The sequence below is a fragment of the Odontesthes bonariensis genome, chromosome 5 (genome assembly GCF_027942865.1).
Source record: "Odontesthes bonariensis isolate fOdoBon6 chromosome 5, fOdoBon6.hap1, whole genome shotgun sequence".
Classification (NCBI taxonomy): Eukaryota; Metazoa; Chordata; class Actinopteri; order Atheriniformes; family Atherinopsidae; genus Odontesthes; species Odontesthes bonariensis.
In genome coordinates, this window is record NC_134510.1 from 25657449 (window position 1) to 25676169 (window position 18721).

At 41.8% G+C, this 18721-nt stretch overlaps 1 protein-coding gene across 3 annotated transcripts; it reads left to right on the forward strand.

Moving 5' to 3' along the window:
* The first annotated feature begins 4831 nt into the window (after positions 1 to 4831).
* On the forward strand, positions 4832 to 17903 carry LOC142380131 (uncharacterized). Of its 3 annotated transcripts, none has more exons than XM_075465691.1 (16): positions 4832 to 5129; positions 6049 to 6209; positions 9508 to 9561; positions 10454 to 10509; positions 10860 to 10926; positions 11658 to 11783; positions 11901 to 12088; positions 12210 to 12350; positions 12799 to 12964; positions 13068 to 13239; positions 13377 to 13521; positions 13635 to 14234; positions 14357 to 14455; positions 14613 to 14750; positions 14837 to 14891; positions 14981 to 17903. In XM_075465691.1, exons 2-16 carry the CDS (start codon positions 6155 to 6157, stop codon positions 15406 to 15408), a joined length of 2490 nt encoding a protein of 829 aa, XP_075321806.1. In that variant the 5' UTR covers positions 4832 to 5129; positions 6049 to 6154; the 3' UTR covers positions 15409 to 17903. The 3 variants fall into 3 exon arrangements, with proteins under 3 accessions (XP_075321806.1, XP_075321809.1, XP_075321808.1); XM_075465694.1 differs by having other exon boundaries at positions 14393 to 14455; XM_075465693.1 differs by having other exon boundaries at positions 11922 to 12088.
* Positions 17904 to 18721: the final 818 nt, after the last annotated feature.

Below are 18721 nucleotides of genomic sequence, written 5' to 3' on the forward strand. Positions count from 1 at the left end.
AAAAGCACTCTGTAAACATTTGAAAATAAGGAAACCAAATTCTTTGGTTTTAAAAGCAGAAAAATATATATGTTTTCAGTGGCTCAACAATATGACACATTTGACAAAGGGGCCACTGTTTTCCGCAGGCAGGCGGGCACCTCAGCACTATGTGCTGCCCTAAAACCTGTAAATATTGTCCAGTTTTACTGGAAACTTAAACATTTAATCATGTCCATGTGAACTGATGCACCCCCATACCACCATGGACGCTGCTTTTTACCTGATAACAAGCTGGATGGTGCCTCTTCTTTTTAGGGAAGAACAGTTTTCCACTTCACCTTCATCATAAATGAGCAACTAGTGTCAACTCTGGATATTATTATTATTATTTTATTTTTCTTTGCATTTTAAGTTTTAACTTGCATTTGTGGAAGCAGTGATGAACTGTGTTCATATTCTGTTTATGATGGTGGAGCCCGAGGGCCCAAAGGCCATGGCTGCTTGATCATATATACAGCCTAGTCCTTTGAGTGCTCGAGGTTGTTGAGTGATTTATTGTACCAAAGAAGATGAAATCCCCTAAAATTCTTTGCGATTACATGGATACATACAATTTAACATACTTAAACTGTTGAACTCTCCGCACACAAAATGATTCAGAGTTGAAAACCTGTTTCCACATTTACTTCTCAAAGACTCAAACTTCCAGCAATGCTCTTTTTATACCCAAGTGACATGCTTCACCGGGTGTTTTTATCATTGTAGTATCATTATTATTTCTAACTCCTCGTTTGTAGTTTGTATTTTACTGGCATCAAATTAAAAATCAGAATGCATTTCTTGAAATAAAATGAAAAAAAGTACATTTTCAAATTTGAACATTTGTCATGTTGTCTTTGTACTCAAAGTAAATGCAGGAACTGGTTTTCAAACCATGCTGGTGGTGAGGCCTCTTCGTAACAGTTTCTGACTTTCTTGTTGCGGATGCTCATTGAAGTGCTGCGTCCATACTGCTTAGGTCACTCTGAGGGTTCAGCTATTAAATCAGTCCTGTTCTGTCAGGAAGAAAGAGAACAAACCAACACAAAACCGATTTCACCCCCTTAATTGACACCACTGCTGCTTCGCTGATCCTACAAGGTCCTCAGTGCATGATGATGATGAATATTCAGCTGACTGAGTGTGCGAGATCAGCAGTCCAGCTGGGGATGTGTAGTGCAGTACGTATGCCTCCTTGTCTGTGCAGGTTGGTAACTATCCAGATAGCACGGAGCTTCAAAGTGCAGTTACTGACGGACAGATGGATGATGGACAGAACGCGGACAGAAGTCCGTGGGGTGTGTGTTTGAAATTTGTCTGTGTATGTGTGTAAGACTGTGCTTGTGTTGCATGAAGTGGAACGGGTAGTGGGCCTTCTGAGTGGCACAAGGCACACTGCCAAGTGATTGAAGTGATAAAGGTAGAGGAGGGTGGAGAGGGGGACGAGAATAGATCCAATGATGAATGACCAGAAAGAGGCAGCAGATGTAAGGAAGGGTGTTCGACTTGTATGTTTCAGCTGTTTATTCTCTTTGATACATTTGGGCCTTTGAAATGTTTGTTATATATGAACTCTGTTATATCAGAAGTCCCATTATTACTATTGAGAGCCAACATGATGGATGGCTAAACGAACCATGAATGTTTTTTTTTTTTGTCTAATATACCTGGCTGTTATTGCACAGTTCAGCCATGTGAGGGCAGGCTCATACTTACGATGAGCTGCATGTGTTTGGCTCATTCTCTATGCTGTCTCAGCTCTCTCAAATGGTGGAAGGATACTTACACCAGGGCGAAAAGCAGAAGACAGAGAGCCTTTGAAGAGCTGGCTCTGCACTCCAACTCTGCAGATACAATGAAGACAGAAGGAGGCTTTTTCATGAATATGAATTCATATATTCATCCTCAAAGTGAAATAGAAAATATACCCTCTTTTAATATTAAGGCTTGATGTATCAGGAAATAGTCATTGCCAAAAAGGTTCTTACGAGGTTTAAAAATACAACCTCAGATGAACAACAATAAATTACATATTTATTCAACAAAACTAAGACAAAATGTAGAAGCAGTATATGAACCACAAAGTACACACAATTATCTAACAGCTTGTAGAACCACTTATAGCTGGAATAACTTGAATTAATTGTTTCCAGTATGACGTTATCAGTCTCCCACATCATTGTGGAGTAATTCTGGCCCTCTCTTCTTTACATCATTACTTTATTTCATTGATGTTTGCGGCATTGGTTTATGCACAGCTCTCGGAAGGTCCCACCACAGCATTTCAGTTGAGTTGTTTTCTGGACTTTGACTGGACCAGTGCAACACCTCGAGAACTTTCTTTTTTAGACATTATGCTGTAGATCTGCTGCTGTGTTTAGGATCATTGTCCTGTTCCATGATCCAGTCTAAGCTGAGTTTTAGCTGTCGTACAGATGGCCTCACATTGGAAGAAGATCAGAAGATTTCATGGTGGACTCAGTAACTGCATTGTGAATAAGCCCAAATCATCAGCCCTCCACCACCAGTTGGTCATAAATTGGTATGAGGTGTTTGTGCTGATATGCTGTGTTTGGTTCTCTCCCAATGTGCTACTGTGATGACCAAACATCTCCACTTTGGGCTGGCTTTGTTCAGATGTAACTTTACTGCAGCCTGTTCTTTTAAGAGAGAAGAGGCTTTCTCCTCCAAACCTTCCAAACAAACCATACTTGTTTAGTCTTTCTAATTGTACTGTCATGAACTTTAACATTTAACATGCTAACTGAGGCCTGTAGAGTCTGAGATGTAGCTCTAGGGCTTTTTAAGAGCATTGCAGGTGCTGAGCTTGGAGTGAACTTGTGTGGACGTTCTGCTCCTGGAAAGATTGACAACTGTCTTGAATATTTTCTATTTGTAAATAATCTTTCTCTCTGTAGAATGATAGACTACAAATTTGCAAATGGCCTTATAACCTCTTTCCAGATTGATGGGCAGCAACATTTTTTTCTCTAAGATCCTTGCTGATGTCTTTCCTCCTTGGCTTTATGTTAACACACACCTGAATGCCTTTGACCAGCAAACTGACACATCTGCTGCTTTTACTGAGGTGCTAAATGGATTAAATGGATCTGACCAGCAGCACCTGGCTGCTACTTACCCTCCTAGGAAAACATGATGAATCATATGGTGTAATTTTACAAACTGCTTCTGCATTTCCTTTTTGTTAAATATCTAATGACACGGTGTCAACTTATCATGTGTTGTTTGTCATCTGAGGTTTTATTCACCTAATTCAAGACCTGATAAGACCAGATTTTTTATGTATTAATACTAAAAGCTTAGAACTGAAAGACTGAATTAAATGACTGTATTTACAAGGTCCATCCATAAACTGTATGAAAAGATGACTGAGTCAAGAATCACACGAAAAAAATAAGACATTTCAGATGAGAAAGGTTAACCATGTGCAAGTCTCCTGTCTCATCAGACTCAGTGCAGGATTATCGCTACGGAGTCTGTATGTGCATTAGTGTGTGTTTGAAATATGAGGAGGGAGGCAGAGTCAGAAGGAGGGTAACAGGTGTTAATCAGAAAGGGAGTCCCGGCTGCAGGGGAGAGGTTGTTGCTGTGGTGGGTAACCGGAGGAAAAAGCAATTACATCACCTTTCCAACAATAATGTGCCATGCTGTCAGTGCAGTCAGGGCTTATGTGTGTTTTGTGTGTGAGAAATGCACTTACAGTGAATGAGAGGAAAGGCTGTCAAAGGGGAGGTTTTATAACCACACAGACAGAGTTGGTGGAAGGTACCTGAAAAAGCAGTCTGTCTATGACCATCTATTAAATTTAGGTTCCCATTCATTTTGTGGCCCATTAGTTGATCCATTTTGTTCCATGGCAACCTTAATTGGTCCATGCAGTGCTATCTCTGCCCCATGTGCCCTGATTAGTGGATCCCTACGACAGCGTCATTCTTTCCACATCAGATAAAATGGCTGCAACCTCCTTCTTTCTGTCTGTCCCTATCAGTTCTCTTCCTGTCCTCCCCTCCTCTCCAACTTTTCTCTGTCTTCCCTGCATCACCCTCTCCACCTCCCCTCTCTTCTCTATGACCTGCTGAACCAGCACACGCCGGCCTGTCTGTCAAACCAACAGAACAGGTGCTCCAGTTACAACCTCACTTCCCCCACGTTCCCCCCTCGGCAGCCCAAAGCCACTCGTCCCCACGTGCAAAGAGCGGGCAAACACTCCCCTACATGTTTGCTCAGGTGAGCTTGAACAGCCAGGAAAAAGTGGTGATTTTGCTTGGTGCTGATACACACTGTAAAGTATGCTGACCGACAGTGACTTACTGACCTGTGACTTTTTGTGGTGTTGCACACACACGTACACGCACTACTAAATCACTTTAAGAGGGTGACCCAAAGGTAACTTGACAGGATCATATGAGCCTGCAGTCCTGCTGCAGTACATGATTTGATGTGAGTCCAAAACACTCCTGGGCTTCTCTCATGGCTGTGCAATAAACTGTCTCCTTATTCTGCTTTCACTTCTCTATCCGTCACATTATGTGTCAGTTCAGCTCCTCACATTAAGGAACCGCGCTGACTTCATCAGAGGTTCCACTTTTGTGAAAGTCAAGTACAAAGAGACACATGAACGCTTACTGTCTCGTCCCAGTCAACCAGCCAGCAGGTGTCAGGGAGGGTGGCTGGCTATGAGAGAGGGGAGGGGGGTGGAAGAGTAGTTCACAACGAGGGGGAGGGGTGAAGTTTGACAGTTCCTCACAGTTGGCACCAAGGATCCAGGATGCTTTGGGGCGGACAGGGAGAGGGGCAGAGGGGGCAAGGCAGAGGCAGAGAGAGGTTTCTATCGGAAGGGGACGAAGGAACCACAGATCCTTTTCCTCCATGCGCTGAAACCTTTAGGACACAAATCTGAGAAACGGAGAAGTGTGAAAAAGTGGGGAAAGGAAAAAAAAAGGACATGAGAACATGAAAGAAAGAAATCGTCATTAAACACATTACGAAGTTTTCTCTTTCCCTCTCTTCCTCACTCTCGCATCTCTCTCAATTTAATCTTAAATCCACTCCAATTTCCCCCGAGGGACTCAATTCTCCCTTTTCCTGTAAGTATTCTCTTTCATTCTCCTGCTTTTATTCTCTCAGTTTTTTCAGTGTCTTCTTGTGCCTCAGTGCCCTGTAGTTAAACAATACCAGTGTCAGACATGAAATCTCAATCAACTTCTTGTTATTTGATTGCACTAATGAATGAATGGCCTCATTTTGGACTCTTTATGTAATAAACAAGTCAAGTGGGTGTTCATCAAATTGGGAATAGGAAGAACACTTTGATGAATTAGTATGCATAACCTCAGATTTTCCAAGGCACGCGTGTAGTTTTGTTCGTGTGTGTGTTTGTGCATTCGCCTCAAACAGTCTTCCTCTGGGTGTTCTGCTGCTGGCCACTTCAGATCAATATTGTAAATAGGTTGTGTGTGTGCACTAATGCAGCTTATGTAGATTCCCAGCTCTCTCTATTTGAGAGTCAGCCCCTCTTCTTTTAACGCTCAACGCATTTTTGGTCCTGCTGTCACTGTGTAAATGTGTTGTGCGATGCTATAGTTGTTGCGAGTTCATGTTTGTCCATCACAATCAGTGTCCTCTAGCCCTGACGCCTGAGTTATCTGCTGGAGTTTCTGCCTCCGTCACTCACGCAACCTCGACTCCCCTCTCCTTCCTCTGACTCCTTGCTTGGTCTCTTGTCTGTTTAATTCTGTGTGGTTAGCTCGGTCTCTGTCTGTGGGTGGGCCTCTGTGACTCTGTGTGATTATGACAGGCTGTCCACAGAGAGGCCTTCTGTTGCCAGAGCTGCTCACTATAGAGTTTGGTCTGCCTTTAGGTCTGAGACGTCTCTATTTCCCCCACAGTCTATCTCTGCGGTGCTGTGTGCGTCTCTATCAATATAGGTTTTTGTCTATCAGTGGATTAACAAGCATCTGTCTCTCTGTCTCCCCTGCTTCCACTTCTCTAATGCATTCCCAACAGCGAGAGACAGAAGGAGAGGGGTCCATTCCTCCTGGTAGGGCAACGCCAGGAATTTCCTCTTTCTCTCTGCTCCACTTCCTCTCTCCGCCGAAGCCTCCTCTCCACCATGACTCTGCTGGCCTCTGAGAGGTCACTTTTCATCCGGAACAAGTTCCGCTCAGGTGAGGATCAAGCAGACATCAATCATGCCAGTTAAAGCACCAAAGAAATTATACACAGTGGCTTTATATCTCAGGGATGGTTTGCAACATTATGCGAAGGTGTGTTTGTCAAGGTTATTATCTGGAGGCCAGTCATACTGTCTGCCATGCGATCAGCAGAGAAAGGATTTAGGCAGGCAAAGATGTCTTGAAAAGTTGTAAAGACAGCTGACCCTGAGAATGAAGATTACTGCTTGTTACTATCTAAAACTTGTTCAACCAAGACAAGAGTTTGTTAGTTGTGCGTGTAGAAATTTTTGACGGAAGGAAATTTCTTTTTCATTCAAAGGACGCAAAAATATGGTTTTAGAACATCAAATATTCATGAGAAACAGTCAAACCACTGGAATAAAAGTTGTATTTAAAAAAAAAAAAAAAAGATGAAAAACAAGCAGTTGAACTGCCTTGATCACATTTCAGAATTACTTTGGCCTGGCAGCATACGAAAATAACCCAACAATTGCCACTAAGTTGTTCAACAGGTACAGTGGTACACAGATGTAAAATAAGCCGGAGTGTTTTTGTAAGAAATAGGGCGTTACATAGGATCCTATCAGTCTTAGCGCTAAAGAAGTGATAGGTGATTGCCAGATTATTTTTTAAATGGCTATTGAAATGAATGCTAATGTACAGGCTTAGCTTTATTTTGGGAGTCTCTAATAGCAGGCTTTCATTCTTTGGAATTAAAAACTTCTTCCTGAATCGCGCTGTTGTAGCTCTTGTTTCTTTAAGCATCTCTATTTGATGTGCCCCAAGCTCGCTCAAAGGCAAGCATTATTAAATGTTGCTTTTTCCATGACTCGACTCAACACTAAATACTACCTCAGATGTGTTCCAAATGAGCTGAGCCAATGCTAAACAGTTTTGGCTCAGCTCACTTGGATGGGTGTCATGAAAACACTGCAGACCACTGATTGGTCAAAGAGAGTCTTTACCTGCGGGTGTAAAGCAACATGTCGACCTTGTTCCATGAGGAAAAAATTATTCCTAATTTGCAAATATGCACACAGATTGAAAAACTTTGGGACTGCAAAAACACATGGATGTCCCACCTGAATCAGTGTAGTTTATAAACCAACAGCAAGCATGTTCTTTTTCTTTTTCTTTTCCTCAGCTGACTGGGGCGAGCTCTGTAGAGCACAGTTGTCAGACTCACTTTGAAAAGATGTCAAACACTTCTCAGTCTAACAATAAACCGACAGCCTTTATACACACAGGGAGGTTTACGGCCTGGTCTACTTCATATGGCGCTGTGATGATAACCCAATCTCACCCCTGTTGAGGTGATACTAAGCTGGTTCACGTGACACAAGGAGAAATCAGTCATTGTGCCAGCCTGACAAAAACTGGACTTTTAAAAAGCATGTAGACATGTTAGTCCGACTGAAAGTGAGCAAAATCAAACTTTCAAAAGCTGACTGACGCACACAGATAACATGAATGGGCATCAAAACACTTCATTGTATGTCCTCACCTACACTCACATGCTCACAAGTTCCATCTTTATGCATCTTTTTGTAAAGACAGTAAAGCTTAACTGTATATTTGTACATCTGAGCAGTGGGTTCTCTTATACTTGTAGGTACAATGATGTCCCACAGGGAAATTTAAACGCAGCAGGATATCTTGAAAATTTCTCACATAGTCCACGGTGTCGGAGCATTTGACATACTGAAGTCGATAACTCGATTGCCCTCCAGTGCACCTTTACTGGGACAAGGACGGTGGCCGGGTCAAACCATAACTGTCGCTTGACTTACCTGCGCATGTAAATGTGCTGACTCTCTGTAGTAGAAAACAAAGTATGGGTCCTTTAAAGTGGCAAATGTATGACTGAAAACTAAAATTGCACCTAAATATAATCAATAATAGGTCTGATGTTAACCTCTCACAGATGTGATTAGATTCTAAAACCCAGTCTGCCACGACATTGTACTAATACTCCGAACACATCCAGCACTGTGACGAACAACAACCTTTCTGTCACTGCATAATGTAATGCTAGTTTCCCTACAAGTTGTAGCGGCTGCTGAATTCCCAGGCAGCTGTCGTAAACGACTGCAAAATAGAAAGGCGAGGAAATGACACACAGACAGTTCCCTTGGTATACAAGCAGCTGCTGGAAAACGTGATTCTTTAGGCAGCTGCTCTGTTTGACATCATGGGCTGAGCTAGAGCCATCATTTGTTGACCTTAAGCATGAGCTGTTTACATTGCAAATGCTTTAATATAAGTGTGAATATGTAATGCAAATGGTAAAATCACAGCTCGTATTATAATCCCTTAAAAGAACATGTTTGATGGACCACCATCACAAGTTGTGAGTTGCTCCACTGGAACCTCCCCCCCAAAGAGTATTTTAAGCCTAAGAAATTAAACTAAACTACAACTAAACTGCTTTTTTTTTAAAAATATATTTTTTTTACTGTTATGTATAACACGGTCCTTGAGCAACAATAATATGTGACTATGTGAAAACTAATTAGTTCAAAAGTGGAGTTCAAGTTTTATGTGGGACCTCAAGTGTAAATACAGAATACATGGCTGAAACCTGGCGGACAATCACTGCCACAGCTCAGTGGGAAAATCAGCTTTAAGCCCCGATTTGTAAACTTTTGTTCTGAGTTGTCAGAGAGGCAGGAAAGCAGGAAGAGCGCAGTTAGCAGCATAAATGAGCATGACGTGAGCACGAGAGGATGTATGAGAGGCTTCTGGAGAGAGCGGGACAGCTGAAAGGGGGGATGGGACCAACAGAAATAGACATACTGAGAGATAAATAGTTACTGCCCTCAACCCCTCTTGCAGTCCTGCCCTCCCCTCCCCTCCTCAGGTCTCTCAGGTCTCAGTACTAACCGAAATGTATCACGGGCCCAACCCTGCTTCACCTGTTTATGTGTGTACTGAATCCTAATGTGTATGTGAATTTATGTGGTGTGTAGATGAGGGCATGCGTTCAAAGAGATATATAATCTACAAGCTATGCAAAGTGCTGGGTAATATGAGTTTCAAGGCCATATCATTTAACAGTAAGTGTGCCGTCTAACATTACTTGAAGTCTACCTTTTTTCAGTTCAGCTTAATATCTGTCTCCACATATTTTTCTGTTCTTTTTCATTCAGTGAAATCAGTCCAAATCATTGCGGGATCAGCAATGTTCTCAATTTCTTTTACTTCATCCTCTGTTTCCTCTTCTTATTCGTTTTCTTCACCTTCTTCTTCATTTGGATACACAGCTCATACATGTTGTTTTGACTTTCAGTGCTTCAGTTGAGGATTCAGAACCGAAGGCTGAGTGAAATCAATGCAGACTCAGGTTAGTTTTTGTTTATCATTAACCTTATGATTGATCCATTTACACTATGGCTGCATGTTGTATTTCATATTAAAGATTCTCAAGTTACTTTTTTTTTTTACTGGAAGATGATGGATTATTGATTGCTAAGTGTTTTAGTATATTTTAATACATTGACCTGCTGTAATTAAGTTTATAACATGAATAAAACTAGAAATGATAGAATAGAATGGTGGAAATTTTGGTAAATGATGCTTCCTGTGCAAAATAATACATCTGCACAAGCGTGCATGTGCAGCAGTGGTCAGATCTAGATATGCACCACTAAAAGAAATTAGATTCTCATGCATTTAATTAACAAGGAAAATTATAAAGAGGCAACAGTTTTCTGGAATATAGTTGAAAAGGTTTTCCTATGTAATCATAACTTTGTAAATTTCTGCATTAACATTTGTATCTGTAACTGTAGCGTTGCAAACTTGTATTCTGTGTTTATTTATTGACTTAGTTTACTTGAGTTTAGTCTGAATTTAAAGATACAAACAAGAATAAAAAGAAAAAAAACTTGTTAAAGATACAGATAAAAACACTTTTTTTCTGGAACATCTTTAAAGTTTCCACAACATCCATTTTCTGAAGATCTGTAAATGCATGAAATTCACTGACATTTCTTTTTCAGTGCTTAGAAATACAAACACCAGTCTCCGTCTGCTATATGGTGGACTTCAGGCCTTCAGACATTTGGAAAACCTGCACTAAAACATCCCTGTGATGCTTCATGCAGAAAATTTGTAGGGAAAAGTTGAAAGCTGGAAGTATTTTTTAGTTGATGCATAAGTTACTTTTCTCTAAAAACAATCCCTCCTTTGATGTACTTTGATGTGAAATCTGTGAAATCTGTGTGTCTACATAGGGTTGAAATCTATCTGTCCCTCTCAAAAAACAGAGAAAGAGCAGGGTGAAGCCCAGGTGAGTGGCACACTATCAGTCAATAATACCCAATGACATGTATTCGTATCTACATACATTTTTGTTTTGGATTGCATTTGTGAGAACAAATTAAGACCGAATTACAAAAGTTTGTAAGATCAGTTTTGAGAAATTATTTAAAAAATACATAATTTACAGTAGTTTCAATCCAGACTTTTTGTAGTACAGCATTTGATAGCTTCTTCAAAGACAATGCCATGATTCCATGGGGGAATTAACCTGAATTTTGCAACAACAAAGTTGGACTTTATGCAAACATTTAACTCAATTAACTGCACTGTTATCATTGGGACCTGAGTATTGGTTTGACCTGCTGTTTCCTGATTCAGCGTCTAACTGACGATGGTGCCGCTCAGAAGTTGCCCCCTGGTGGTCTGAACACTGAAACTGCACAAGGTGATACCACGCTGACAGTGATGTTGCTGTCTCCTTCTTGCTTTACCCTGTTTGCTCCCAGCATACTGCACAATAATGCTCTTCCCGTCCTCTTGCATTCTCTGTCTGTGGTATATCATATCTGTACTACCCTGCTGTACAGTAACTGTGCAAAGAAATTAACTGTGTACATTTTGCAACAAGGACTCTGTGTTTCATTGGCTGTCAGTTAAATCAAAATGTGACCTTGTTGCACACTCCAACGCTGCATTATGAGCAGACAGCAACCATATCAGTGACTGACAGCACATGATAAACCCACCAATCCAGGGATCAGTCATAATTTTCTGCCAATACTGACATCTGACTATCTCTTATGTCTTTTTCTCTCTTTATCTCTCATCTTCCTCCTTCTCACATGCTCTAACTATCCTTTTAATTCTAAAGTGATGTTTTTCAACTGGGTTTTCAAAATAGCTAATTTTCTGACATTTTAAAATGTTGTCCGTGCGTGTGTGTACATATCCTAGGGAATACATTCCCCTGTGGGCAGAAGTGTTTACTATTTTCTGATGCCTCTTCTGGCTTGAGTTGGGACTGATCGCCGGTGGCAAAACTGCTGTGCACGCTCACATCACATATGCTCTGAAATCCTGTTGCTTCTCTTTCTCCGATCTCATCTCTCTCTGCTGTTTTCCCATCTGTCCCCTCCTTTCATCTGCACCATCCCTCCCTTTGTCTTCCACCCGTAGAGAGGACTGTGTGTGGAGCCCAGAGGCAGAGGAAGGCTCGGCAGGCACAGGACCTCACTGAGAGGATCCATCGTCCACCTGCACCTGAAGAGCAACAGCATGAACATGCGTTGCCCCTCGAGAGCTGTGAGTCAACATGCAGCTGACACACATTGACAGAGCTGCACGCAATTTATTATTTCTCCACCCACTCTCATTTGTTCGTCTTTTAATCTAGCCTTCTTTAACCATTCATTTTCTCAGGTCTAGCCTCTTTCCCTGCAGATGTCTTCGAAGATGACATCTCCTCCTCCTCTTCCTCAACCATTGAGCAACATGGCGCTTACCAGACACCAGCCATTTCCTCTTTGCCAGGACTCCCAGGTGACCAGTCACTGAGTGACTGCTTAACCGTGGGTCCGGCACTTAATTGTAGTCCCAGTCATTCACAGGTGAGAAAAAGTTGAACATATTACTTTGAACAAATATGATCTGGTAAAAACAGTATTAACTGAATATAAGTTTAGAAGTAGCTTCATGTGTCAGTCTGATATTCTGATATTCTGCTTTCAGTCTGGGTTAACGTTGCTCCCAGCAACCGCAGGCATAAGACAGCCTGTAAGTGTAACGCTGGGTGAGTCAAACTCCATGGCAACAACTGGGAGACCAAATGGGATGATTCTGACTTCTCAGACCACTCCCCTACTGCCAAAGGTAACTAGAGGGATTTTTTTTTGGTCTTTTTTTTTTGCTCCTTAAGATAAAATCAAAAATTACAAACTGAGTGAATGTGCTTGCTTTGGTGGCAGTCTCAGGAGGTATACCACGTAAGGCATAAAAAAAGCCTTGTAGAGGTCTTTAATCTAACAGGACGATCACACCTGTTTTTTTTTTTCAATAACACGGCTCTGCTGTAAGCTGCTCTGCATTCATTACTGTCAAATGTACATCTAGGGGAGCTCAGTATTTGCCATGTAGGTTAAATTATTCTTACACAAGCTGCACGGGTACATGTCAGTACCAGACAGTGCACTCTGTCATTGGGGGATTTGTGGAGCATTTACATTTTCTTTTAAATATGTAACCTTAACATGAGGCAAACACTGTCAATGTGAAATGCCTTGGCAGTTTAAGAAAGTATAGGCAATATGTGTGTTTACAGACAGCTCGGCCTCCCAGCCCCACCTGCTCCTCATCTATGCCCCCTTCTCTACACTTCAACCATCTTTCTCGCCCACGGAAACCGCGGGATACCAAACCCAAAATGAGGAAACTCAAGTATCACCAGTACATTCCTCCAGACCAAAGGGGAGGGTCTGGGACTGGAGGTACTGATATGCAGCTCTAGCTTTCTATCTAAAAAGGAAACGTAAGAAATCAAAGTATTCTCCTGTGGTGCATTGTCTCATGTGAAAACATATCTACATCCAGTGGGAGGAGCCAAACAGAAGAGCCCTTGCCAGTCTTTGGACCCAGCCTATTCTCATCTACTGAAACAGCAGCAGGTTTTTCTCCAGCTTCAAATCCTGCAGAACCAACAACAACAACAACAGCAGCAACAACAACAACTACAAACACAACAGCAGCTCACTGTTGTACCCAGGTATGCACGCAGATACAGTGCTGACCAAGTGTCAGCTTAGTCAGTTGGATCAAACCTACGCAGAGCTTTGTTTTAATAAAAAAAATAAAAAATCCTCTGATGTTTCGGCTGAGCAAATGTTCCCGTCTCTCCTTTAGTGGAGATCACAATGATCTTATAAAGTCTTCTGGAGCCATGCCACTGAATCTCCAGCCTGTTCCTGCCACAACAAACCACACTCCCACTGACACAAACCCTGCATCCAAACCTGAGATTCTCCCTGCAAACCTTGTTGATTTAACAGTAAGACAAAACATGCCCATCAGACAAGAGTTACTCTGACAATGTTTGAAAATTGATTGATTATTACAAAAAAATGATGATGCTCTCTGTCCCCACCATTTTTCCTCCGTCAGGTGTCGGAGTTGAGGCAGCAGTTGCGTAAACGTGGCCTCCCCGTCTCTGGCACCAAGCCTGCTTTGTTGCAGCGTCTTCGCCCCTTCCAGCTCCCCCATGCGTGCCTCACCCCTGCTCCCCTCTGCCAGCTGGGCACGAGTGTGGAGCCCCTCACTCCCTGCCCCCCCATGCCACCCAGCCAGAGCCCTGGCTCAAGCCCCAGCTCTGGACCAGATTCACCCAGCAGCAGCCCGAACCAACAGCTGTACGTCCAAGATGGGGGGATTCCTAAAGAGATTCTCTGTGACACTCCAAACAGAGTTCCAACTGGAACTCTGAACGCTGTTCCTAATGGATTTACAAATCCTGTGTCAGTCAGTTTGGCAGGTGAACAGTGTGGTCTCACCAGCACAGTCTTCTTGGCTCCTGCCAACACTGCCTCAGGAACTCCAAGTCCAAGTCTTCCCATGTCGTCCTCCTCACCCTTGCAGTGTGAGACTCCCTGGAGAACTGAGAGTCAGCAGCAGCAGCAACAACAGCGAGAGCTGAGTGTGGAGCTAGAGATGAGGGAGAGGATAAGGAGCAGGCCAAGGGAACGCTCCATGCACACAGGCAAAGAGGTGAGGACAGACAGGCTTAAGTTTTTGGTCTCATAAGACTTAGAAAACAGTTAATTTCTTGGGGTGACTGCTATGTAGATTTACCCTCATTAATGAGCTTCTACCAACTTCATATCAACCAGTCTTGTGACGGATCCCTTCATCCGTTCCTGCAACAGGATCCTGGATGCTCTAGAGGGAAGCCAGAAACCAATGCACAAACAGAGGTGCTGTTTACTCAGGTAAACATGCACACCAGAATACACACACCTTTAAATGCATATACATCGTTCTTTTCTGAGGCACACTCAAGTGCCCTCTGTTACAGATAATTTCTCATGTATGTGAGCATGCTTTCATTGCCACCTGTCAACTAATTTACCTCTGCTTTCTAATCAGGTGTTTTGCTGCCAGCCATGTGATGTAATTTGCCATGACGTTGAGCTGCCAGTGCAGATTACAGCAAGTCCTGTTCAAACCCTGCCTTGCGTTCGCAGCTTGGAGGAAGAACTACAGGAAGCTATCCAGAGAGCACAGGTTGGAGTCTGTAGATAAACAGGAGATCACCGAGAGGTTGTTTTTCTCAGTAAGAATGAAGTTTTTTTTCTCTCTCTTGGCAACAGATGGACCCTCGACAGTCCATTGATGACATTCTAGATGAGCCTATTAATTGTGATGGTGCGTTTCCCACAATTAATGAAGAATAAAACTTAAATGACACTCGTATTTCTTCCTGTGTCTAATCCCTTTTACTGCCCTTCTTCCAGGCTCTGTTAATGTCTTTGATCATAAATCCCCTGCCCACTCATCCCCCGATCCTTCTCCTTCGCCTCAAACTGAACAATCCCAGCCTTCCCAGCAGCACAACAAGTATGACAACTTCCTGCCTTCGCCTCTTTGCTCTTCTCTCTTACTGGAGCTTCCTCCATCTCCTGCTGTAATAAACCCAAGCCAGGTCATCCCTGTTCCTCCTCCTCCCCCTCCTCCCATCTGTACGTCGCCTCTGCCATCCAATGGGAAGTCACGGAAACGACGGGCTCCAACGCTGTTTGATGCCGCCGACTGGCTTGAAACCCTTTCGTCTGGCCTCCGCCCTCTTACCCCTCCAAAAGCTCCCTTTGTTGAGCCAGATTTCAGCCTGGATTCAGATCTGAATGTGAATCGAGTGCTGGATCTATTGATAGAGAAGTGGTGAGGAGTTAGGAGAGGTCTGTTCATTCATGTTTGTAACCTTATTGTATGTACAGTAGCTGAGCATTGTTTTTTTTATTTTTGATGGTCATGAATAGGGCAAGCTGTGTACATTCTGCTGAGGGCACAAGGTTATGCACAGAGGACTCCATCCTCCGTCACTGATAGGCTGTCAGTCACTGGCTCTACGCAATGTCGAGAGCTGGATCTGTTGCAGCCATCAGGTCATATACAGTTTGATGGGAAAATGAGAGTAAACACACACGCAACCATGCATTCTTTGTTTACATACAGCCGGCAGAGTGCTGTTTAAAAGTACTTTGGCCAGCCAGAAATGGCAAACAAGCAACACATCTATGGATTGACACACTCCCCAGCGCAATGTTTGCAGTGAAAAACAAGAGAAAACCTGGTGACATGTTAAGTGAAACATGCTTCCTGGCTACACTGGGAGCATGTTGTTTCTGACTTATCTCCAAAATCCTGTTGTCGGATTGGGTTGAGTGTGGCCCCTGATATTGACTCAGTCATTGAGCCCCAGCCATTCATAAAGCCCATTCAGAGTGTGTAAAAGCCATAGAGAGCACACAGCTTGTGTGTGGCTCCAGACCTTCACCCCAGTGCCAGACACACAGTCGGCATGCAGAGGGAGAAAGCTGGCAGAAGCCACAAACAAAAAGTGTGTATGTGCCTGTGTGAATGTGCTTATGTATGTATGTATGTGTGCTTTCAGTATGTCTGATGTGTGACTGGGCACACAAGTCTGCTTTTATCTGTATGTGTCAACACACAAATGCTTCCATGTATATTCAGCAGCATTAATGCCAAATGCACTTGTAATTATTTGTTTGCTTACAGTTAAAGGTGCCTGTTTGCAAGGTTGATCTGTGAGCGGATATGTATGGCAGACAGAGAAAAACGACATTGGATTTCTGTGTCCAGATTTCAGAGCAGACATTCAATCGTCCTTTCACTGCCAGCAGGCAGTAACTGTGGTGAAGTTACTAAGTATAATCATCAAAACAACCATATTACCTAGCTCAAGTCCCCATTTTCCAGGAGAGCAATCAGGAAACCGCAACCAAAAATAGTTCCTACGTAAATGCACCAATCAGCCGAGTGAGAGTTTCCTCATCACTTTGCATAAACAGGTGGTCATTTTGTTCCCTGATTAACCCCCAGCAGTGTCTGGCCCGTGCTGGGTTGCTTATCCTGCTTCTACCGCAGCCAGTTTTAACACAATTTATAACCCAACACCAAGGCCACACCTGTTCACTTAGTGTGAATTAATTCCACAAATTTGTCATTAGACTTTTCAGAGTACAAAAAGACCAATAATGTCCAGCGTGAGAGCATTGTAGAATTAGCACAGAATAATAGAATGAATGAAACATGTCGTGTGACTAGTGTCTGTCAGTCAGTTAACGGTGACAGTGATAATCCTTTTTATATTCTGCATGATTTGTTGGTCATGCAGAAATGTATATATTATTTGTTTGTATAAAATGCTTTTAGTGACTTATGCCCATTCTCAGCCCCACTGAACGAAATTATATTAATTTATCAAAATCTGGTAAAGGACAGCTGCCATTAACCTCATAAATGTAATTCAGATAGAAGATCCTATCTACACAAAGTTATACTCAGACCTTAATTGGCTGCATTTCTTATCAATTATTTTGGAGAGCTCTGATTGACCCACATAATATTTTGAACATTTGTATAACATATTATATATATAAGATATATAGATATGATATTGGAACCAACTGTAAATTTGTACCACGCCATCAATTTGGCCCTTTTCAGTGACTGAGAAGTGTTTTGTTAGATGTGATTGTGTAAAGGCCACAAAAATCTAAGATCTAACATTGTACTACTTATGTCCATGTCAAGTTGTTTATATGCAGACATTACAGTGTTTCAGAAGTTTTGTTTCCTCTCCTTAGGATAAACTAATAACAAATAATGAAGATCATCTGTGAATTGGAAAAACATCCAGCACAGAACTACAGCTTTGTGATAAACACTTAAAAAAATATGCAGGTAAATGTGGATGGATGGCTATGATAATCATAGCAATCAATAAGCATCGCTTGCTACAAGAAAAAAAAAAATTAAATGTATAGGCAGGAGAGTAAGATGCTACCTCCTGTGACTTCCACTGCTTTAGGGCTGATACTTGTGTTTTTATTGTTCCTTATTTAATTTCCAAATACTGGAGCAGAGTTTCCTGAACACCCCTGAGACAGTTTAACTGGTTGAACACTTATGTTTTAAACTGAGCGTGAAACGACAACTTCAGTCACTGGAGTGTTTAAGGTAACTATGATTCAGTTGGCCACTTGCTGCTATCAATGCCTCATGGTGAAAAATGAGACAAAATAAAATGTGTTTGCTTTTATTTATTATGTAACTTATTCATGCAAAAGACACAATTTTTTTTGTCCAAAATGCATCTAAAAGCAACAAGAAAATTAAAGTCTTAATAGATTTTCAGTGTGTTTCCACTGTTCATTCTATCTGTGTGATGTGAGCAAACAGCTCTTTGCTATGATCTGGTTTGCTGAGAGGTTTAACAAATGAACAAGAAAGGAGCTACTGATCACTTATTTATTTCAACTGTCCCAAATTATGTCTTATCAAATATGGATGATCACAAAGTAAGATAAATATTCATTGGTACCAATGTGCTTTTTAAATATCCATGAAAACCACACAAACACGAGAGAGAGTACTATAGATCAATGGGAGCACTGATTTGGCTATAGATAAAACTGACCATCAGTGGGCAATCTGCCTGGCAACAATCAGTTTAATTCTAATTATGTTATGTAGAAAGACAAAAACCCTTGACATACCAATAATGAAAGAACTATTTTTGGAAATGGGAAGTTAGTTTAGGTTTGTTGACCTAGAGGGCAAATGAGATCATGTATTATAAAGATACAAAAAACCCCCCTAATATACTCTTTTTAATAGACCTGATGATTCCATATTTGAGCAGAAATCAAGTATTTTTGCATTGTAACAATCTTAGTTTAGCAACCGAACATGCAAACTAGATTAATTTGGAATGATGCTAGTTCTGCGTGTATTTGATTGTAAATTTGATATTTATTTATATATTCATAAAAAAAGAGCATATTCATAATTGTATTTGGGGGTCTCCTTACAAAGACCTCTATATTTTAGTGTTTCTTATTCAGATAATGCGCAGCAATACGTAACTCCTGTCTCTTCAAGGCTTCTGCCCTTCCAAAGGGACTCTCACATGTCAATTGATTGGTGCAGGACAAGTACAACAAGAAAATTAA

What these genes read in the sequence shown, in the direction of transcription:
- LOC142380131 (XM_075465691.1), top strand. Translation starts at nt 6,155, where the DNA reads ATGACTCTGCTGGCCTCTGAGAGGTCACTTTTCATCCGGAACAAGTTC. An exon ending in TGCGTTGCCCCTCGAGAGCT is followed by an intron (nt 11,784 to 11,900) that starts GTGAGTCAACAT and finishes TCATTTTCTCAG; the next exon opens with GTCTAGCCTCTTTCCCTGCA. An exon ending in CAGAGGTGCTGTTTACTCAG is followed by an intron (nt 14,456 to 14,612) that starts GTAAACATGCAC and finishes CTTTCTAATCAG; the next exon opens with GTGTTTTGCTGCCAGCCATG.